Here is a 23,324-nt window from a genome sequence, read left to right as displayed (position 1 = left end):
AGCACCTTTAGCTTTTACAAAACAAATGCCCGCAGTGGTCTTTACTAGACAGCAGCAACAGTATTGCCAGCCTTCCAGCCTTGGTTTCTGTCATTAAAAGGCAGGGGGAGGGACAGGTCCCTTTCTGTGGTTTTGGCCTTTGGTAAATGCAGGGGTTATGACCAGCAGCGGCAACCAGGTGACTTGTAGACTCCTGCAGATGCAGTTCAACAGCAGTCACCCCACAAATATCAGGGTAGTGTAATGGTTAGAGTTCTCCCTCTGAACGGAGGACATCTTGTGGATGTTTCATTCCATCCACTTTGGAAGGCATGAAATTATCTTTTTCTCCTGGTGAGACCACCCATCTTTCCTCAGTTCTTTTCCTATCTAACCAGGAGAGTGCAGCTCATGGAAGGCAAGGATAAGATCAAGGCCCTGCCACTTAATCTGAAACTCCAGGACAGATGTCCAAGTATGAATGCTTTCTTTCATTCCTACCATACCTTACAGAGTTTCTGAGCAGGACTACCACAAAGGCAACTGGAACAACAAAAGCCAGTTTGGGCGAGGATAATATGGAAGGAAGTTCACCCCAAGAAGTGACAGATATGAACAGGGCCACAAACCTAAACAGGCATGACTACCTTCTTTTTGATTCTGAGGAGATGACGGTCCCAGTGACAGGGCGGCTAAGTCACTTCAAGGAGGCCTGGATACAATCACGAGCATCATAGAAGTTGTCTTCATAGTGTACACCATCTAATTCTTTTGATGCTTCTGGAGTGTCTGATAATCACATCCCTATCTCAAAACCGGGAAAAAAGATCCAGGACCATGACGGCAACTCACCACCTATTTAGTCATCCAGGCGATCGAGCTGGTACCAGACTCCCAAAAAGACATAGGGGTCTACCTTATATTCTTCACTGTGCCCAAGAAAAATGGGGACAAGAGGGCCATCCTCAATTTGGAATTCCTTGATCAGTTTGTGAGGTTATGGCATTTTCATGTGGAGACCTTAAGATCCATTGCAGGGTCTCTTCAGACTAATGAGCACCAGAATTCGATAGATTCAACAGAGGTCTGTCTCCATATTCTCATCTTCCAGGGCACAGGAAGTTTCTATGCTTTTGCATGAACCAAGCTCATTACCAATTCAGGACCCTGCCTTTCACATTTCTCTCAATCCCAAGGGGTTTTTTCCCCCTCCAAACTACTGGTCAGCCTTGTAGTGAAACTCCAGGAAGAGAACATCCATCTGCATCTATATCTGGATGATCTTCTTTTGTGATTGCAATCTGTTCACCAAGCCCATGACACACACCCAGAGGGTTCTGTATTGCCTTTGGGAGCACAGATTCTTGGTGAACCTCAAGAAGAGCTCCCTGAACCCAGCTTGGGGGTCATCATAGAAACCAGGGTAAAAAAAAATTCATCACCAAACAAAAGGCCAAGAAGATCATAGAACCTTGGTGGCGAACCTATGGCGCTCCAGATGTTCATGTACTATAATTCCCATCAGCCCCTGCCAGCCTGGCCAGTTGGCCATTCTGGCAGGGGCTGATGGGAATTGTAGTCCATGAACATCTGGAGCACCATAGGTTCGTCACCACTGAACAATCGATGCTGGTCATTCAGTCAAAGTTCTCCCTGCTCATGAATCTATAGATGTCATCCTTCCCCTCCCATGTCATTGTTGATTATCGAAGGCAATCTTTTATCTGCTATATTCTATTATTATCTCCTTCGATTGTTGTTGTCAGTTCTCAAGTTAAGCATAGTTTACGGTTAGTTGATTAAGACTGCTATGTGGAGTAGCCAAACTGAGGAAAGATGGGCAGTCTCACCATAATCAGGAAGGAGAAAAAGATCATTTCCTGCCTCCCTGATTGGGTGGTGTGAAACACCCACAACATGTCCTCCTTGGCTCAGAGAAGAGGTATAATTCACAGTGAGTTTCCAGTGGCAATTTTAGACTGAGGTTTGGGAGACTTAGGTTCGAAACTCCTTTCTCCCATTGAGGTTCACTGGGCAACTTCAGGCCAATTACACTTCTCAGTCTAATCTGCTTCACAAGGTGGTTATGGGAATAAAATGGAGGAGAGGAAAATGATGTTAGCTGTTTTCAGTCCTCATTGTGGAGAAATGTGTGGTATAAATGAAATAAATAAGTAATAAACACAGCTGGGGTCGTAAAAGGGGGGGGGGAGAGAAGAGGAAGCAGGGAATGAAAAGGATATGGCAGTTGCCAGGAGGAGGAAAAAAATATCGTGGGGGGATTGGAATACCAAGGAAAGGGAGGTGCCTCCTGAAAGTCCTAGCAGGCTCCCCCTCAGAACAGTGTGGGATGTAGCTTAGGGGGTGGGGGAGCAGAAATCCGATCACTTTTTCACACTTCAGGAGCTCAGGCAAGTGTGGTGAGTGTGTAATTTCTGCTGAGTTGCCCCTTCTTGCTGCAGCCCTCTGTGCTGCACCTCACTCTGATTCAGCAGGCTTTTCAATCCTCGGGAGCTGCTTTGGGGTTGCAGGGGAAAGAGATCTGTGGACTGTTTATAGTTGATAGGATTCAACTTTATATCTCCACATAAAACTGCTTCAATAGAAATATAATTAGCAGTTTGTTAGTAATGTAATCTCACAGAAAGTACCCAAATGGAGAGTTTAAAACAATCTTGCATCCAAATGTTGAGCCTTGCTCAGACTTTGGGTTGCATAAGAATTGCTCCCTAGAAAAGAGCAAACCCAAATCACGCCTCTAGTGGAGTGCAGAGCTATGCATTTGAATCAGCTTTGAATTGAGAAAGAAGATTGTGATGCTTCTGACAGACTGCATTTGAAGACTGTGGCTCATACAACCTAATGGAGCCGTGCAGGAGAACTCCCTTCACACATTGTAACAGTCCTTGGATTTAAAGGAGAGCTTTCTAAAACAAGAAAGCCACGAACATATTTTAGTCCTGAGAATGTCCCTTTCATTTACTATCAACGCACCTATTTTGCTGGAAAATGTTTTATGACACACTCTTGATTTGCATCTCGGATTAAAAATGGGATCTTCTTTCCAAGCCTAAAGCCGCCTTTAAAGGCAAGAACGACCTGGAAAAACATAGGACTGCTCCTTGATCTGCTTTTGTGGAGGTTGCAAGTGATGAGACAAGGCTTGAGTTTTCGGCCACTGTGCTTTGTTTCACTGAGCCAGCTGTTTCTATTTTAAGTGGCTGTTTGTGTAGTGACCTGATTCTGTTCTAGAATCAAGGTAATGTTTTATTCAATACAAGAAAATGGAAAATCTGGCAAGAACCAAGATCCTTGTGTCAGTGGCTTTATTTAGCTTTTTCTGCTATAGCCACTGTCAATACCAAGATAAAGATGATGACAGAAAACAAGGGATTTGTTATTCATTATTCATAACTTGCTAAAGGCTTAAGAATATAAAGTATCTCATGGGATTCTTTTCATAGGTCATTCATTGTTGGTCTCTTTTAAAAAGGGGGGGGGTGGTTCGTTGCCATGTGAAGGGAATGCAAAAATCATTAAGAGCAGCATCCATTATTTCAAGTAACCCACATATTTAAAACTTCGGAATTAATCTTTAATGACTAATTCAAGAGTGGTATTTTGCAAGGTTACATTGTCACTTTATTCTTTTGTCATCTGAATGAACTTCAGACCTTTTCTGGGTGTCAGATTCCCGCAAGGCATTTCACAACTTCATATCACTGGTCCAGTTCTCCAGTTTTTCCTCATTAGCAGTTGTGAGGTGCCCATCAAACTTATTGGAACTCAGACAAGCTATGGAAGATGCCGTGAATGCATTGTTTGCTTTCTTGTAAAAACAGTTCAGCATCTCCACCTTGCTTTTAATGTCTATAAGTTTAAGGGTATTTTTGACTTCGATTGGGACACAGACACAGATATAGATGGTCAAATTATGGTCTTTTGGTTACGAATAAACCAAGCTGCTGTGTTCATGGATTTCAGAAGGCCCATGAAGCTATTGAGCATGTAACCTAAATAAGAAGACTATGACCTAACCTGCACTAACTTGTAGGTAGGTTACATTTAAATCATTTAAATTAATGTGCCTGAGAAGCTAGCCCCTCTCTGGTTTCTAAGTGCTAGCTATTCAGGCAGTGTATTGAAGGAATACATTCTACTTATTAATGCTCATGATAAGGAGATGATCAAAATTAGTATTTTCTCTTGAGCATAATAGAGAGGTATCTTGCTCAAGTTTTCATGCCAAAAACTACCCTTTTTACCTGAAAGGAAAACTAGGGGATTTTTTCCTATGTGTGTTACCAAGCAAAAGAGGTAACTGTCATAAATTTGGATACAAGTTCTAGTTACATTCAGTAATAACTTTAAAATAAGTTATGTATAATGATTTCAATGGGAATTATCTTTGATTCAGGGTTGGCTTCCTTTCACGTGAATATATGTGTTTGTCTTCTAACCAAACAATTTTGGTCAAATCTCTAGCTTTATCCTTCGTATCACAGTGAGCTTAGATGTACAAAATCAAAACTTTTTTTTTTTTACTGCCTTTTAAGGTGCAATATAGTTTTTTGATTTTCTGTCTTGGAATAAAATGGGCAATTTTTTTTCTCCTAAAGCTGTCGTTAAATTTTCAAAAGAATGCTTTTAAAAAGAGTAATAAAATCCAAGGTAGAATTTTATCTGGCATTTGATATTTGAATCCACAAAATAATAGTTTTGGAAAGCTCTTCCTTTGCGACCGTTCATTGTTTTTGTGAAAAGCCAAGTCACAGTTTTGGGCCCTGATTATGGGATAGTCGTTTATTGACATATTTTTGCAACCCTTTATGATTTAGAATTTGACAAAGCTGCCACTTGGAGTGAAGGATTTCAAGATAAAGATTGCAAATGAAACTGGTTGCACCTGTAGGTTTCAAGCATCTCCAAGAGAGATGCAAATATGACTCACAGTACTTGACTGCGATAGTACCATTTTACCAGCTGGTTCTGAAATCTTACTGCGACTGTGTATGATTTACAATTTCATCTAAGCTAGCAGTTGACAAATCCTAGAAAGTCGTTTCCCTTTCTTTTGCAACTTCATTGAAGATAGCTGTTGACAGGTCCTCCTACCTTTCCTTTTTAGAAGGGTTGGAAAGTGGCAGTTCTTTAGTTTAAGGTTGATCACATTCTGTTGTCTAGAGCAAGAATGTCTGATTTGTACAAGGACCGAATATGATGTAAATGTGACTTGGTTGGGCTGGGCCCTGAGTGGGGGCTACCTAGACTGGTGAGCCCCTAGCAGGCTCACTAGCCCAGATCAGCCCTGAAGGGGGGTGGGGGTGCCTCAGCTGACAAGCTTGCAGGATCCTTGCCAACCCAGATCAACACTGGGGGAGGAGATCGGCACTGGGGAAAGGGGTTTCTGCCACAGCTGGGAAGCCTGTAGCAGGTTCACCAGCCCAGATCAACACTGGAAGAGGTGGTCAGCACTGGGTGAGGTTGCTGCTTCAGCTGGTGAGTCCACAGCAGGCTCACCAGCCCAGATCATCACTGGGGAGGGGGAGTGACTGCCTCAACTGGTGTGCGCACAATGAGTTCAGCAGCTCAGATTGGCCCCGGGGGCGGGGGAGGAGATTGGACTGCCAGGACAGATTGGGAGTGGGGAGGACTGGATGCCTGAACTGGTAAGCCTGCTGTGGGCTCGCCATGCCAGATCTGGAGTGACAGGGGGCTTGCCTCAGCTGGCTCGCAGGCCTGATAGGCCCTCTCAAGGGGCCAGATGTGACCCCCTGGCTCCACCACAGACAGCACTATTTTCAGGGTGATTTGAACCCAATATAATGGTTTAAGGTTTCCAGATTTTTCCACAATCCCGGGGTGAGGTGGGGTGCCCTAAATTTGCACATGTATCTGATTTGTGTCAATGTAGCCCCAATCCAGGGATTTGGACTATTAGAAGAGTTTGGATTTATACCCCACCTTTGTCTCCTGTAAGGAGACTCAAGGTGGCTTACAATCTCCTTTCCCTTCCTCTCCCCACAACAGACACCTTGTGAGGTAGGTGGGGCTGAGAGAGTTCCGAAGAACTGTGACTACCCCAAGGTCACCCAGCAGGAATGTAGGAGTGCGGAAACACATCTGGTTCACCAGATAAGCCTCCGCCATTGAGGTGGAGGAGTGAGGAATCAAACCCAGTCCTCCAGATTAGAATCCACCTGCTCTTAACCACTGCACCACGCTGGCTCACTACGCTTATATTACATATAACACCTGAGTCAAAATTTGACTCTTTTCTGCTTCACTGGATATGAAGATAATTTGTTTAGTACTTGTAGAGGAGGAAGTGCAGGTTGGAGGGCTTGGCTAGAGGTAAAGTGCAATAGTTAGGACTTCAACACACATTTCCTGCCTTGCATCCATATAGTAGAGGCAACCAGTATTCACTGGTGCTGTTCTCAAATGTTCAAGCAAAAAAAAAATTAAACTCTTGAGTACAGGTAAAGGATGTAATGTATGAAATGGTTCTGCGCATCTGTTTTTCATTGAGGTGGGAGGACTGGTGGTTTTAGAGCAGGCTTGTGGCTGCTGCATTTATGTAACTGGGTGGAGGTCATCTTTCTTGTGCCACCACACAACTTTTATTTTTCCCGGCATAGAGAAGAATTATTTAAACTTTTCCCAATAATTGCTAGCTTTGTTGTGGAAATCTCTGAGTAAGTATGATTAGGCTGTGAAATTCATTTTGCCCAGGTGGGCTTACTTCAAAATAAATGGGTATGGGAGTGTAGACTCAGCTATTAAACTGGAATCTAGCATATCTGCAGAGTGAACTACACAAAAACTGACATGTTTCCATACTTTAAGGATGACATGAACAGCATGACTTAGTTTTAGATAATGTTCCTAAATTGTGTAATGACCCAGTTTAATGGCAAAATGTGCTTTAATTGTTCCGGCAACCAGTTGGTGTGTACTCTTTGAGACGGAACCCACCCTGAACACCCTGTGTCCTTTAGTTAAGACTAATCACCGCCTTTGGAAGAAAATCATACCTCTGTCGTCCTGAATTGGACTTCCTCTGAGGATCTGACGCTCAGAGAAAGATAGGTGTGGAGGCCTGCCCCACACCCCCAGAAGGGGTGAAACTGTAATTGGTGTTTGTCTTTTGTCCCTCCTTTCTATACTCAGGTAACCTTGATGGAACATCCAGATTTAGCCAAAGATGTACCTGAAACCAGTGGTGAAATTCAGCCGGTTCGCACCACTTCGGCAGAACCAGTTGTCAAAATGGTGCTTGTAAACAACCAGTTGTTAAATTATTTGAATCTCCCCACCGGAGCCAGTTGTTAAATTATTTGAATCCCACCACTGCCTGAAAGCCTCAATTTCCAGCAACCAAAGAAAATTGGGGAGGGGTAATACAGATCCAAAAAGAGTATAGTTTCCACCCACCAGATCTCCATATATGCATCTCTTGTAAGGTGAATGACTTTTCCACATGTTTTGATGCATAAAGGTTGACCAAACCACCCCCCCTTCTTTCTAGCTATTATTTTAGTGTTTTAGCAAGAGAAAGATGTGCTGAAAGTGGGATTTGGTATGCAGATGTCACCTCCAAGAATACCCTGCCATTGATCCTGGGCTGCCAAAATCAGATGAGTTTTTGCTCTCTACACTTTTGTAAAACATTTAAAAGTATTTTGAATATATTACATAAAAATATATTACATAGAAATATGAACACAGTAACACAACCAACATGAAATTTCATATAACTACAGAAAGAAACAGAAACAGTATTAGAATAACTCATAAAATGCATAAAGATGCACTTATTACTCTGAAACATTATAAATTATGCCCATCTATAAATAAATTAATCTGAATATTTAAAATTATTTATCTGGACCCTTGATAATACGTTAATTTTGTTTATACAGAAATATTCGGCACATGGGGGAAGCATCTGCTCTCAGACAAGTTGTAGCTTATTCCATCTTTTCTTTTCCCAGTTTAGTGACAGAAAGTAGGTTCTTTCTAGAGATACCTGTGAAGAGCATCTGACCACACTCCTGGGTGTTAAATTATGGAGCACTTATTTGGCAGAATCAACTCAGTGAAATGGAGTTTTGTTTGCTGAGAATTACTGTTCTTTACATTTAAAGCAGAGTAAAGGGGTACTTTCTAGTGACATACTTGTTCTGAGAACTTATTTGAAAATGGGGTACCTGAAAGAAATTCATTTACTTTCAATTAAAAATTCAGTTTTCATATCTTCCTAGTGATCATTTATGGTAGTTTTGGTCCCATGTCTAGTTATTTATGCCCGTATCTCTTTTTATTACCTCATTGGACATTCCATGCAGATGATAAATGTGCTGAAAATATAGAATGAGTTAAAACTGTCGTGTAGAAATATTGAAAATAATTTATGCTTTGTTACACAAATGTATTCAATTGGTTTGGGTACAGTCCTCCCAGAACCTCTTGCTGGGAACATGTTATTGAAATTAGCAAAGTGAATTGAGAAAAATTGAATTGTGTCAGCTGTGAATTCTTAGGAGGTTTACTCATTGTTCTGAACTCTGAGTCACTCCGATTGTTCTTGATTCTAATAAGTAAAATTGGTTGGCTTTGGAGCAAGAGGTCGTAAAACTGCAGAATTCTCAGCTGAAAAATGAATAGATAGAATCTGCTTAGCTGCAGCATAATAACTGCATGAAGTGACCATGATTAGAATACCAGATTTATTTTTCCCTTCTAATTGATATGAATTGTGACCACAGGCAGCATAGCAGTCCCAAATGACTATATCATAATCATCTAATAAAATGTAGTAATTAAAAGTAACATAGTATAAGAAGAGTTGAAGAGTTTTTCATTAACAAATTTGCAATTCGTAGATATGTTTAATATTTGAGTTTATAGCTATTGTGATCTAAGGCAAAATTGAAACTACCGTATATACTCGTGTATAAGTCGACCGGCATATAAGTTGAGGCACCTAATTTTACCACAAAAAACTAGGAAAACTTATTGACTCGCGTATAAGTCGAGGGTGGGAAATGCAGCAGCTACTGGTAAATTTCAAAAATAAAAATAGATACCAATAAAATTACATTAATTGAGGCATCAGTAGGTTAAATGTTTTTGAATATTTTTTTCAAAGAAAAACAGTAAACTGGCTCTGTAAGTGGAAAAGAGGGTCAACAAAAACAATATAGTCTCAACAATAACTTTAAAAGTACAAAAACCTTACCTCAACTAGCAACCAAGCTAAAACACAAGAGTTAAAATCCTTCAAAACTGGATTTTTGGTCAGGGGAGGAATGTTTATGTTAGCAGTACCAACATTTCAGAGTATCTTTAGGAGACCCTCCTGATGACACCACCCAGGTTTGGTGAAGTTTGGTTCAAGGGGTCCAAAGTTATTGGCTCTCAAAATGTAGCCCCATCTACTATTAGCTCCCATTGGAAACAATGGGGGATGGGGGCACCTCCTTTGTGGGTCCATAACTTTGGACCCCCTGAACCAAACTTTACCAAACTTGGGTGGTATCATCAGGAGAGTCTTGAAAAATCCCTGAAATTTTGGTGCCGCTAGCCTAAAAACTGCGCCCCCTGGCAGCTGACAAAGTAAAAACCCAAAAATATTTTTTAAAATACACCTGACTCACGTAGAAGTCAAGGGGGGCTTTTTCAGCACAAAAAATGTGCTGAAAAATTCGACTTATATGCGAGCATATACGGTAATAATCAGAATCTTACTGTGGGTCTAGAGCAGGGGTAGGGAACCTGCGGCTCTCCAGATGTTCAGGAACTACAATTCCCATCAGCCTCTGTCAGCATGGCCATTGGCCATGCTGGTAGGGGCTGATGGGAATTGTAGTTCCTGAACATCTGGAGAGCCGCAGGTTCCCTACCCCTGGTCTAGAGAGTAACTTCTTACTTGGCAAAATGTAGAAAATGCAGAATAAGTGAGAATTCTTTAATTTTCACATAAGTGCTGTATTTAAACATGATTATCCTTGTGAGGAATAGCTTACCTTAAAATAAATTTATCGGATAATGTTAGAATTACTTATATATAAGAAACTGTTTTTATATACGATACTGCATTTTGTCCGCTTGTCTTACTGAACAATAGGCATATAGTCTTTTTTTGTCTACTTTCTCACTGTTTTCTATGACATTTAGTATATAAGAGATTGATATTTCGTCTCTTAATGTATCAATATTAAAAGTGAATTAAAAATTATATTTCCTATTGCTACCCTCTGTTGGGATATGTACAGAGTTGGGGCTAGAGAACTATGATTAATTCACATTTCTTTTTGTCTTTACTCAGTCTGTTATGTTTACATATGCTGTGTTTACTTTTTCTTTTCTTATTTAAGCTTTTCATTTTTGACAAGAGAACAAGAAGAACATTTTATCTGGTTTCTGTGCTCAAAACAGTCGATTAAAAATTATTACAAAGGCATCATCATCAATAAAACTAATTAAGAAAAGTTTGATTCTAGGGTGTTGTATGGTTTCCGGGCTGTATGGTTGTGTCCTAGTAGCATTTTCTCCTGACGTTTCGCCTGCATCTGTGGCTGGCAACTTCAGACGATCTTCTGAAGATGCCAGCCACAGATGCAGGTGAAATGTCAGGAGAAAATGCTACTAGAACATGGTCATACAGCCTGGAAACCACACAACCCCCCCCCCCCCCCCCCCCCCCCAGTGATTCCGGCCATGCAAGTCTTCGACAATACAAAGTTTGGTTCAATTAAAAAAAAAGTATATAGCTTTGCTGGCCCAAAGAAGCAAAGATCAGCAAAGCTAACTATATCTTTGTATTATTTTATTTAAAAAACCCACTTCATAAGATGTGTGTGTGTTTGTTTGTGTGTGTGTGTGTGTGTGTGTGTGTAAAAAACTTCAGGATGCACAAGTTAACTTAAGCAATAGTTCTTTAAGCATAATTGCCCTTTCTGAATAGACAAACTGATAATAAATGTGGGTGGGAATGTTTTGCTTTTCCTGTATTGGCAGATACTGTATTTTACTGTATTGGCAGATACGTCTTTCTGATATGAGACTTCCACTTAATTTGCAGGAGTTGCTGGGTGTGTTTTGCCACAGATGAAGATGACAGAACAGCGGAGTGGGTGAGGCCATGCAGGTGCAGAGGCTCTACAAAATGGGTTCACCAGACTTGTCTGCAGCGATGGGTGGATGAGAAACAGAGAGGGAACAGTACGGCTCGAGTAGCTTGTCCTCAGTGCAATGCCGAATACTTAATAGTCTTTCCAAAGCTAGGTAAGGAAAGAACCTTCTTTTGATACTTTAGACTTGGCTGGTCACCTTTTGTGAGGATTTCGTAGATATGTCTTTGGCTCTGAATAAAACATGCAAGAAGGATTAGAAAAACATTCTTTGTTAAGCATTAACAGAACACAGCATAACTGGGCAAAGGAAGCCATAATGGGCTATATTTTAAAGCTCCGTGGGTGTGTTCATATCATCTCCCTCCGCTGTTTTGAGGAAAAGGATTGCATAAATCAGCCCTTCACACATCTGGCTGTGTATAAAATGTATAGAGCATCCACGTTACATCTTCCTTTGCGTGGTTGGAGTGCTCCTGCTTTCTGACACGTACATATCAGTCTCTGCTTTAGTGAATGTGAATTGAGTTATATTCACTGGAAAAATGAAAAATGGTTGAAGAACCAAAGTGTTGCAACAATAGAGTGTTGACACAAAGCTTGCATGATGGAACTTCTCTCCCTCTCCATTCCATCTGCAACCTACTGAACCCTCTGGAAAATCTGCTTGGCTGGGTCAGGGAACCTTTATAAAATTAGGGGAGAAGTATGGGTCTGTAATGGGAGGGAAGAATTGGCAGTGTTCCCCACCACTAATGGAAGGCTGTCCACTGATACAAGTGCTGTTATGCTGATGAAAGAGTACCTTTGGAACCAGCCCAGTATGTAATTATGTGTGTTCCTGTGCACATGTGTGCATACAGCATAGCTAATCCCTAACTCTTTTGGTGACGGCTGTGTAAAATTCACATTAATTTTATGCTGCTGCCAAAGCCAGGATTGGAAGTGATTTGAACATGTGCCACACAGCTGCGCAGGTGGGAAAGTGATAGCAAGTGCAAACTGAAATAGAAAAACTGAACCATAGGAAGTCTCACACTGGTTTTAATTTTCCAACTCAGGACCCCAAGACAGTTACGTTGTGACTTGCTGTTTTTATTCAGTTTCTTCATATTTAGAAGTCACTTCAAATTCTAAAGCTTAGCTGTATGCCGGCCATAAATTATGAGGGACATTTTTTCTTTAGGCAAGCAGTTAGTCAATTGAAGTACATCAATCAATCAATCAATCTTTATTACGGTCATAGACCAAAAGTTGTCAAGTATAAAATATAGGATCCACATTATACATTTCCATACTAAAATTGCAAAATAAAATGGAGGTAACAAAATTTCCAGTAGCCTGTTATTTAAAACCCTAATGTAAGCTCAAATTGAAAGCTGGAATAATATTTACAGTTGGAGTACATACCTGAGTTGCCTTCCAGGAAGGCACTCATTACAGTGACTTCGTGGACATTTTAACATTGTCCCTTCATAATGATCACTGCGATTTAACCGTGAAATTCGGGTGCACAATTTGAACCTGCTAAACACTCAGTGACAGTTGCCTTGTTCAGTTTTTGTTTTCCAGTTTTAAACTTGGAACTGCTGAAGCATTACTGCTATACAAGCTTTCAATCCACATCCGCATTTCCAAATTGTGTTTCCTCTTTATATTACAGGTCCGGTCGTTTATGTCCTGGACCTAGCAGATCGCCTTATCTCAAAAGCCTGTCCGTTTGCTGCAGCTGGAATAATGGTGGGCTCTATCTACTGGACTGCTGTCACTTACGGAGCTGTAACAGTGATGCAGGTTCAGATAAAATTTCTAAATGTTAAATTATTATAATCAACATGGAAACTGCTAGAGCTTTGCTGAAGAAGCCCTTTTTTGGTAAGGAGGAGGGCTCAGAGAGAGGACTGGAAAACAGTTTGCTGGGTCTGGCTGCAAGCAATATTTTTTCTTCTTTCAGTCCCTTGCTTTTTTTTACACACGTACTTACATAGATTATAATGAATCCTAACCAAAAAAGATATTTGTCTTGAATTTGTTTTTTTTTCACGAACAGTGGGAAACCAAATGTTTAGCATCTGTGCACATTTCTATCCATTTGCATTCCACTGCATCTGAGGAGAACTGTGCAGAAAGTTGTTCATGGAAGAAAGTGTTGCCACGTAGAAGAGGGGCAGATTCTTCTTCCCCTTGAATTCTTCTCATGTTGCTTTTGAATAAGATCCCAGGTTTCTCTTCTGCTTTCTTCTACTCTTACCATGCATCTCTTATAGCTGTTGTCAGTTTCTCCTACTTTGGTTCCATCTCTGCATTGGAGCCGTCGCTACATGCACATTAGGAGAAGGTTCAAGTGGTCAAATCAGTGATCTTAGTGTATCAATACTGGTACTCTTTGCAGCTGCAGAACTGAACTTATCTGGTTTACCTTTCCCCCAATCTTATAAATCTGGACAGTGGTCTATTAGGGATATTCTGGTTCTAGGCATGTGTATTCACACTGCAGTACTACAGATGTGCATATCTGCGTGGGTTCAAACAAGATTTTGATGACACTGGCAGAGAACAAAAACTTCCAGTATTCTTTTGTAGAGATCCAGCTGTCCTTGGCTTTAGAAAACATGCCTGTGTGTTGTTGTCTAAGTGACTGACTGATAGTGCTTGAAGTAAATTTGTCTATTTCAGGGGTCTGCAACCTGCGGCTCTCCAGTTGTTCATAGACTACAATTCCCATCAGCCCCTGCCAGCATGGGAATTGTAGTCCATGAACATCTGGAGAGCCGCAGGTTGCAGACTCCTGGTCTACTATGATAGGAAGGATCTTTTTTATTGTTATTAGTCTGACATAACAGGCCACAAGTCAGCATAGTCCAGCACTTCATGTCTAACTAGAGAAAGCCATATGCTGTGGCTAATTCACAGGCAAATGTGATGCCATAGTATATCCACTTTGGCCTCCTACACCCATTTTCTTGAAATCCTTACTTTGGAGTCTTTGATGGCAGACATGTTCCTGACTGTCTTATGATCGTGCAAGTATCTTGCATACAAAAGTCCCTTTATGTTAAGAATGGTTAGTTGTGTGTTGTTAACTCTGGCCGTTTCTGCACGGGCCAAAACAGCTGGTAAAAGGGCGGTCAAAACAGCATTATAGGCGGAGACTTTGCACGGCCACTGCTGCAGAAACGACACTGCAGCAATGCAGCTGCAACACTCCAGTGGGCCCACAACGATTTATTTGAAAATCGCTCACCATGTCTTTTCAAAACGGCGCTCCGCAGTCAGTGTTGTGTGAAGGAATCAGTGCCACAGAGCCCGCCCCTCACAATGGTGGCCCACACTGGCCAATCCTGGCGCCGAACGCCTGTGAAGTCTATCTTGAGGAAAAAAGAACACCATTTGCAAAGCGCAGCTGTGCGAAGCACCAGGGGTCAGCCGATGCATTACCTGTCTACGGAGCGCCCGCCCATGCGAATGCTCTGTTGCTGCAGCATTTCCAATAACACTGATTGGCACTACACTGTAATTGACTGTGCAGAAACAGCCTCTGATAAAACTCTGTCTAGCTGTATTGTTATAGCCCTAGTTAAGTTAACTCCTTGGATATAATGCAAATCAGCGTTTTCATTTAAAGAACAGCTATAAACAGTCTACATACTTAATAGTTTTGTTATGTAGCACTTCTGAATGTTGAAAGTGCTTCATGTGTAATCCTTTTAACAAGTTGCGAACATTTTCAAAGGCAGTCAGCATTATTATTTGCATAATAACCACTGAGGGGAAACAGTGGCTTGCTTGAGGTTACCTGTTGAATTTACCACATAAATTTTAGCTAGGGACTTCCCAGTTTATAAATCATGATTGTTCTTCTGCAGCAGCTCCTTCAATGCCTGTGTTTCCTATTCAGTTCCTGTATCAGACATTTACTGTTCTAATGAATGTTACAGTACTGTATCATACGTCTGGTTCCACTTTCTCTTCAGACTGAGGTACATGGTGATGTTATGCAGTTGTATCCTCACAGCACCACTGTGAGATAGGTGAAGCTGTGAGACCGTGATTTACCCAAGGTTACCCAGTAGTAGCACAGCTGATATAGGGGGCGGGGGAAGGGAAAGGAGATTGTAAGCCCCTTTGAGTCTCCTACAGGAGAGAAAGGGGGGATATAACTCCAAACTCTTCTTCCTTTTCTTCTTCCTCCTCCTCCTCCTCCTCCTCCTCCTCTTCTACTACTACTACTACTACTACTACTACTAGTAGTAGTAGTAGTAGTAGGCCTTAGAAACTTAACCAAAGACTCATTATCTGTTACGCAACTTCCTCATGGAGTAATCATGCTAATAAACAGGGATGCTCCAAAGAGGGGTGACAGGGTACAAACATAGTAAAGGAAACACTAAGTAAGAGCTGAGGGAAGAGCTCAAAGCAAGCCCTCGCTCCAACAGTGGACTTCTGATAGACCTCAGTCTAGCTCGCCTTCCTCTTCTTGACTAGCCCAGGAGGAGCGGCATGAGGGAGGAGGGGACCTGCCAAGCGATACTTGAAACATAAATACATCTCCAATTTTGATCTCCTTCCCTGTTCCATCTGCTTACTTTGTGTGCAGTCTGTCATAAAGTCTTGTCTCAGCTGCACCAGTGCACTGTTAATGTCATTGCAGTTTTCAGTTATTTAACGGTGGTGATTATTCATCAGTGCAAACACAAACTATGGATATCTGTGTTAGAAAAAGGGGTTCTCTTTGTTTCCCAGTACATGTCATATTTCTTAAGAAATGATATATTGTATTGTAAACCTCTACACTGAACATCATTTCAAGGTGCTTAGTAGAGCAGAACTAAACTGATACTGTAAATGACCTTTTCAGACTTTATTTCTTACTGTTTACAGCTCCAGTCAATTTCAGATTGGTCTGTATTTTGTAATCGTGAAGATGATTTGCCTAGGTCCGATTGCAAGATTTTTTTCTTTGCTTTAAATGAGCTAGTTAAGTGCAGGGATTACTTCAAGTAGGGAACAGAGACGATTATTTGGTGACATGGCTGTCTATTGCATATATTTTATTTTTTACTACATTTTTATCCCACGCTTCCTCCAAAGAACTCATAGCTAAAGATGCATAAACAATGGTTTAATCCTATAAATTGCTGCACAAAGTCAGAAAGTTAGCTCAGAAAGGCTTGTATTGGGTTGGTGCAAGAAAGACTGGCAGTGCCACTACAATTCTCAGTACAGCAGCACTTGGGAACTGAAGGAAGGTAGGGCAGGATCCTGTCTAGTCTTCTTCTGCAGTATCCTAAGCTGCTTGTGTCTGTTGAAGCTTTTGTTACATCGTAAAGCAGGGGTCCCCAACCTTGCTGCGCCTTTGGGTAGTTTTGGAATGTTAAGAAAGGTTATGGGTGCCCCCAGAAATAGCTGTGGGATCACAGAATGGCTACAGGGGGCAAGACCAGTCACAAAATGGCCACAATTGGGACAGTTACAAAAAGATGGGAGGCCTCAATTCAAGAACCCTCCTATGGTAGGGGCAACTATTTCAAAGGGCATTCCTTGCAGACTTGCCTTCTGGGTTCTTCTGAAGCACCACCTGCTCCACTGAGTTGGAGAAAAGTCAGGATTGGCTCCATGCTCGGGGGGGTGGGGAGGGTGGCTCATGAAATACATAGATCGGTATCAATCATGATGTCCACAAGCACCATGTTGGTGATCACTAATGAAGAGCAGATGATTGCTGGAACTGGACTGGACTTTAGCTGTAACACCTAAAGCCGATCTATAGGTTTGGGTTTCCTGGTGCTACCAGTGACGTTTCCTTTTTAGTGTTTGACTATAATTGTTTGTTCAAGAAAACAGTTATTAAGCCAAACCAAAGTACTTGAAAGCAAAACGTCGCCTACCTGACAAATTGGCAACTCTGCACTAATTATTTTTGCACCAGTAGAGAGTTATCAGCACTGGTTTTAATGTGTTTGGACTAACGCAGTTCTAATTGCAAGTGCTTTTAAAGGTCAGCTAGATCTGCATGTATAGCTATTTTGTTTTATTTACAACACGTGCCACATCAATAATGTTTGTGAGTAGAATATCTCACTAATGTAAGGAAACACCCCCAAACTGTTGTACTTTTTGCAGTTGATTCATCTGTTAAATAGTCACATCTTGTTACACCTCTAGATGTCTTGCTCAGTGCAGTAATGTGTCTTTCCTGCTTGCCAGGTTGTGGGTCACAAAGAAGGCCTTGACGTAATGGAAAGAGCCGATCCCTTATTCCTTTTAATTGGACTTCCGACCATCCCAGTCATGCTGATATTGGGAAAGATGATTCGCTGGGAAGACTATGTGCTTAGACTGTGGCGCAAATATTCTAACAAGCTGCAGATACTGAACAGCATATTTCCAGGTGATGTCATAAAGAATCAGAACGGCAGGCTTTGATATCTGAAATGTGGGCATTTCCCTTTGGTGTCTTTCAGCTGAAGCGAAAAGGTGCTGTCCAACAAAAAGGGGACCGTGTATGTTAGAAAATGCTCCAGCTCCCGAATGAGGCCTGCCAGAAATATTGCCGTGTAAAAAAAAATCATAATAATAAAGTGGTATTAATCCAAACAGTGTTGTCCAGTGTGTGAAACTAGATGTAAATGGCCATAAATAGTTTTCATGGTATTTGTTGCAGAAGGGTTTTATGAATACAATCAAACTGTTAAACTGAAAAAGCTAATTGGAACTGAAAGGTTAAATTTGTATTACCAGCGCAAGTTAGTGTGCTCTAATTTCTCAGTTAGTGACGGTATTTTTCTTTAGGGATTGGATGTCCTGTTCCTCGTATTCCAGCTGAGGCCAACCCTCTGGCAGATCACGTCTCTGCCACTCGCATTCTGTGTGGAGCTCTTGTCTTTCCCACTATTGCTACGATAGTTGGCAAGTTGATGTTCAGCAGTGTTAACTCGAATCTTCAAAGGACAATTTTGGTAAGGCGGCATAACGTTTCTGTACAGCAGTGAAGCTTCAGAGATTTTGTTTCAGGTTAGGGTCTGAGAGCAGCCATGCTGGTCTGCAGTACCACAGCTAGATTCAAGACCAGTAGACCTTAGAGACAAACACAATTTTCTGGCTTTTGAGATTTACAGCTCCCTTTGTCAGAGACTGTCTCGCTGTTTTATTTCAGGAGAAAATGTAAAAGTAACTGTGTTTATATAGAAGTTTATATATGTAGTTAGAAAGCTGGTATCCTTACAACATCTTTGTCAAGTGTTCTCCCCTTGTTAGGGTCAGGGGGTAAGAAGGTCAGTGAAAGGCGATTGCCTTCAGGCTGTGGCTCAGTCAACCAGACTTTTCTGTATGCAAAACTGCTGTAGTTCTAGTGAAATTTGGAGATGCCGTTTTCATATAATTTTAGATTTGGTGCCAGTCTAGGAACTCAACCATTGTTAAGTGACCACAACCACCTGAACCTTGTACTCCTGGAAAAACCTGATTGGGAATGATTTTTCCCCCCAAGTAGGTTTCAGAGCCTGTTTTAGTAAAAGTCCTAGTCCTAAGCACAATCTTAATTGTGTGCTTGGTTGAGTACCCCTGTAAAACATGTCAAGCTCGTGGTGTGCAAAATTGCCTTCTGTGCTTGCGACCGACTTCATACATAATTAGTTTCTCGCAAGCACCCTTTTAGAGGCTAGACAGAAAACAAGTTTGGCTACTGTGAACAAGGTGGTCATGTGAATTGACTCATCATGCAGATATGGCAGCGAATGAGAATTTTCATAGTGCTGCTGCGAGACAGGAATAAGAGACAGGTTTAGATGGTGAGTTCATTGAGATGGGTGATGAGGACAAACAGTGTGGAGTTTCTCAGATACTGACTGAGATTATGAGAGCCTGTAAAGGTCACATCCCCATTGGGCTATCCCATCCTTCCACATCTCCGGCATAGAGCAACCAACAACCAGGAATTGCAGTAAGGTCACTTTCATTTCTTTCTCACTTATAACAGTCAGGCTGCAGCCAGGAGGCCAATTCTGTAATATCACTTCTACCTGCTTCATCCCAGGCTCCAGTCCAGGTTCAGCCATGGTTCTTTCCATTGGTCCTTTGGTCACAGCTTCAGATTGCTGCACCATTCGTGGAATGTTGGTTGAGCCTATCAGTGTCCCAGCAGGTGCTACTTGCTGTAATCCTGGGCAGCCATTGTGCCTCCCAGGTCTCAGTGGGGTGTGATTTCTCCAAAAGTCAGTAACTGCAGGCCTTACCAGCTATTCTGCTTTTCAGCTTCCTGCCTGTGCCGGTCAGCTGCTTCCTCTTGCTGGGGTCTTTTATCCCCCTTGTCCTGGCCAGTCACAGTTCCTACCTCCTTGATTTAACCCAGTGGTTCTCAACCTTCCTAATGCCACAACCCTTTAATACAGTTCCTCATGTTGTGGTGACCCCCAACCCTAACATTTATCCATTTTACAGATGGAAAACACTGATGCAGAGAGTCTTAGGTGACCCCTAAGGGTGAAAGGGTTGTTCGACCCCCAAAGGGGTCCCAATCCCCAGATTGAGAACCACTGACCCTAAGGAAGCCCTGTGTCCCAAGGAGACCTCTACACCAGAGGAGGCCATCAGTCCACAGAGAGCTAGCGCTGGCTTCAGCCGTTCTGTCCAATCCTTAGCTACCGCTTCATACTTGCCTTGCTCTGCCTTCTGTCCTGCATTTGTGGCACTGCCTCCCTCCCTTCAGACTGCTCTCTTCTTTGGGGTCACGACACTCGTGGTGGGTCAGACCAAGGTGGGGATGCTGACTTTTCACCATTTACTCATGCCAGCATTGTGCCATGGGGACCTTCTCTTTTCTCCCCACTTCTAATTCCTCTCTATATCGGTACACAGTTTTAATACACTGAAATCATCACATACAGCCTTAAAGTCATGTAGTCTCCGGCATTTCTCAGTTTGTATCTTAGATTTCTAGGTCATCTTGAGACATTCAGGTAGAGCAAGCATTAGTGATGCTAGGACTAAAATTGGCATTCTTGCTCCTCAAGACATAAATCCCAATTACTGTGTTGGCTTTCAAATTAATTTTCATTACTTTGTGTCTTTAAACTGGATCTGTCTTCAAGGCACCCTACTGGGTTAAGGCAAATACAACCATTAACATAAATTAGAAATCCAGAAACAAGAATGCCAATAATGCAGTAACATGCATTAAAAAACATTTTTAAGTATGTCGTATCTACCTCAAAAATATTTTGAAAAAAACACATTTTTACAGTTTTTTAAATGTGAAAAGTAGGGTCATAACTTCAAAAAGAATGTATAAACCAAGCATGGAATATTTTTTGTAATATTTTTATGTAAGAGTAACATTCACGTATTGCACTGTGACAAGGAACTATGTGCTTCAGAGGTTTATACAGAATTTCTCTAATTAGCTTAACTTCAAGGAAATGATGCGTGACAAGTTGTGTGTGCAGGCATAGTTCAGTGGGGTTTTTTAGGATGTTGAGCTTGTATTGTACGTTCTGAACAATTGTTTCACTTTTATTTCAGGGTGGAATTGCATTTGTTGCTATAAAAGGAGCTTTCAAGGTTTATTTCAAACAGCAGCAATATTTGCGACAAGCGCACCGGAAAATTTTGAACTATCCCGAGCAGGAAGGAGCATAAAAGTCTGTCAGTGTGTGATTCTCACAGTCTCATCTGCTGTGTCTGGCAGCATTAGACCAACTCTGTTGTTTGCCTGCAGAAGTGGAGTTTGGACAATATGCTGCTGATATGTGTTCTCTCTTTGTGTCTGTTTTTTCCACATAGAATAATAAAGGACGTGGCCAGGTAAAAACCTCCTTAGTTGTTGAGCCTGAAGAATGTGATCTGTGTTTTCCTTGGTGCGTTTTCTTTGAGGCAGAAGACATCTAAAACATTTCTCATGGACAAACGTTGCCTTCTTTCCAGACAGAAGGCGAAACAGTTGTAAAGTTAATAAGTTATGTGGAGAATATATTGCATTTTTGTATGCTTATTACAGTTAGATGTACAGTACTTTGCTATGTGGCCCAATATTGTAGGATTTTAAAAATATGCATTTGATGGTTTATTGCCAAGTGGAACTGTGAAATGTCAGTTAATAGGAGTCCCTTATTCATAGAAGTAGTTAAACAATGAAGTGGAAGTTAAGTCAAATTAATGATAACGGGCACATGTCCATTTCTAGCTAGTTCATGTAGCCCATCAGAACAACCCAGCCTGCTAAAAAGGTTTAAATTAACAAACTATGTTTTGCTAAGCACTAGGGATTCCCACAAATTCCTTCTTTTTCTGTTAAAAAACTTTCTTTTGGCTTTTTGGTTGTAATGCAAGTAGTTCTATATACAACTGACTCAGTTTGCCACTTGTGAAATTGAAAAACTGAATTACAGCCCCCTTTTAAAGAGTTGCAATATTAATGCTATGCTGTGGAATCTCAGCCAAATAGCGGAATTGTTACCTCAAGCTAAATTTAGAAGCAAAACCAGTATCGGCAGTAGACAGCCATATCTAAAAGAATGTATAAATGTTTGGATATAAACATTGAAAACACTGATTTCCCAGGTACAGATGTTAAAGATTGGACCAAGCAGTAATTTCTGTAGATGGGTTTTCTGTCAGTGGAATGGGACATTCTTCCCCCCCCCTCCCCCGCCACTGTAGCCCCACAATATTCCCTGAAATGTTCCCCGTTGGTGGAAATGAAACACTACATAGCATAGTTTCTGAGCTGTAAAATGTTTGTTATTCAATTTGCACAGATTTTCAATTTGTCTCTTTTGAAAGTGTGTCCCATTGATTTTGTGTGAGCTCTAGATAAGGCAGCTTAGGGTAAGGGTTTTTTTGCGGGGGGGGGGGGGAACAGGCGCTTACACGGTCCCTTACAACCAGGGAGAGACTCAAATTCATGTCTGAGTTGAGGTGCATAAATGATACACTGAGATTGCACTTTTTTTTTTCTTGACCACAGAAATGTAAGTACATAACGTGAAATGTCAAGTTTGTTAGAGTGGTTCAGACTGTAGCCACACAATAAGCAGCAATCATCTTGGCTTTAAGGTGGTATTTATTTTGGTGAATTCATTAAAGAACCATTAGGTGTCTTTCAGGCTCTCAAAATTATGTTCAAACAGTATATCTGATGCATGGAGAAAAGTAATAAGCTCTCCTTCATGAGTAAATAAGAGTTTTTCACCAGAATGAAGCAAAGGAGGAAAGAGGCTTCATGTTTGATTGCAATAATGTATGCAAAAGAACTATTATGGTGATTTTTCCATAGTAAGCATTACTTTTAATACTGAAATGTAATTAGAGTGTATAAAAAAACGTGTATATAATGACCAACTAGTATTCCAACACTGGGTTATGTGAAAAATATAAAGCACAAGACGACAATTTAGTTTCTTCTTGTAATTATGGAACAAAATTGCTATTAAGTGTAAGTTGCAATTGGACTTTTGAGATGTATTTATATGCAGCAAGATCATACAAGATGCTGGCTTTCTATAAAATAGATTTTCAGTGCTGTGAAACATTTTTTGCAGAAATCTTCATGGCTAGGAGGACCCTTCTGAGCAGTCTTCACTGTATCTACACCAGCCCTTTGTATCTGCTGGTTTTTAAAATTCTCTTACAGAATCTAACAGTGAAAATTAATGGGTTTGAAATTTGTTCTAATGTCATCTTTGAAAATTGCTGAAAATATTGTACATCTTATGATTACTATACTGTGAAGAGTATGGAATTTTAATTTCAGTATCAAAACACATTACGTTGGTTATTGTGCAGTTAAAATGTTTTAATGGTGAAATTTATGATTGCATACTAGAATAGATTGAATAAATTTTTTTACATTCTTTAAGCGTGTGCTGTCCATTCAACAATTGTCGAACAGTATGTTTTAATTCCATAATCTAATGGGACAATACATTACTGTAAAGCTATACCATATGGGGCCTCAGTTATTATCCAAAACAATAGCTACAGTTATATTTAGTAGGAGAATGAACTTCAGCCCTTATCGAATGATTTTGCAATTTATCAGCTCAGGTTTTGCACCTCAGCTTTCGGCTGACATTCTTAACTGTTCTGTACTGATTCTAAATCTAGCCATTTGTATCTTCAGTAGTCTACTTCAGATCCTTGGAGCAGTAACTGTTTTCTGTGCTTTGTTGTGAAAAATGGCAGAGCCATCCATTTTTCTCTTACTCTCAC

The 23,324-nt window shown here is 41.0% G+C and overlaps 1 protein-coding gene across 1 annotated transcript in view; it reads left to right on the top strand.

The window, feature by feature from the left end:
- The window catches only part of MARCHF5 (membrane associated ring-CH-type finger 5), a 41,695-nt gene extending 18,729 nt beyond the window's left edge, over window positions 1-22,966 (top strand). Inside the window, exons 3-7 of the mRNA XM_048506878.1 lie at window positions 11,069-11,271; window positions 12,781-12,911; window positions 17,325-17,508; window positions 17,910-18,076; window positions 20,637-22,966. Coding sequence (XP_048362835.1) covers window positions 11,069-11,271; window positions 12,781-12,911; window positions 17,325-17,508; window positions 17,910-18,076; window positions 20,637-20,753 — 802 coding nt within the window. The 3' untranslated portion in view covers window positions 20,754-22,966. The remainder of the gene's footprint in view (window positions 1-11,068; window positions 11,272-12,780; window positions 12,912-17,324; window positions 17,509-17,909; window positions 18,077-20,636) is intronic.
- Window positions 22,967-23,324: the final 358 nt, after the last annotated feature.

Source organism: Sphaerodactylus townsendi, linkage group LG08 (genome assembly GCF_021028975.2).
Source record: "Sphaerodactylus townsendi isolate TG3544 linkage group LG08, MPM_Stown_v2.3, whole genome shotgun sequence".
Lineage (NCBI taxonomy): Eukaryota > Metazoa > Chordata > Lepidosauria > Squamata > Sphaerodactylidae > Sphaerodactylus > Sphaerodactylus townsendi.
Note: the sequence above shows the minus strand (reverse complement) of the source record. Positions and strands in the feature narration are given on the sequence as shown.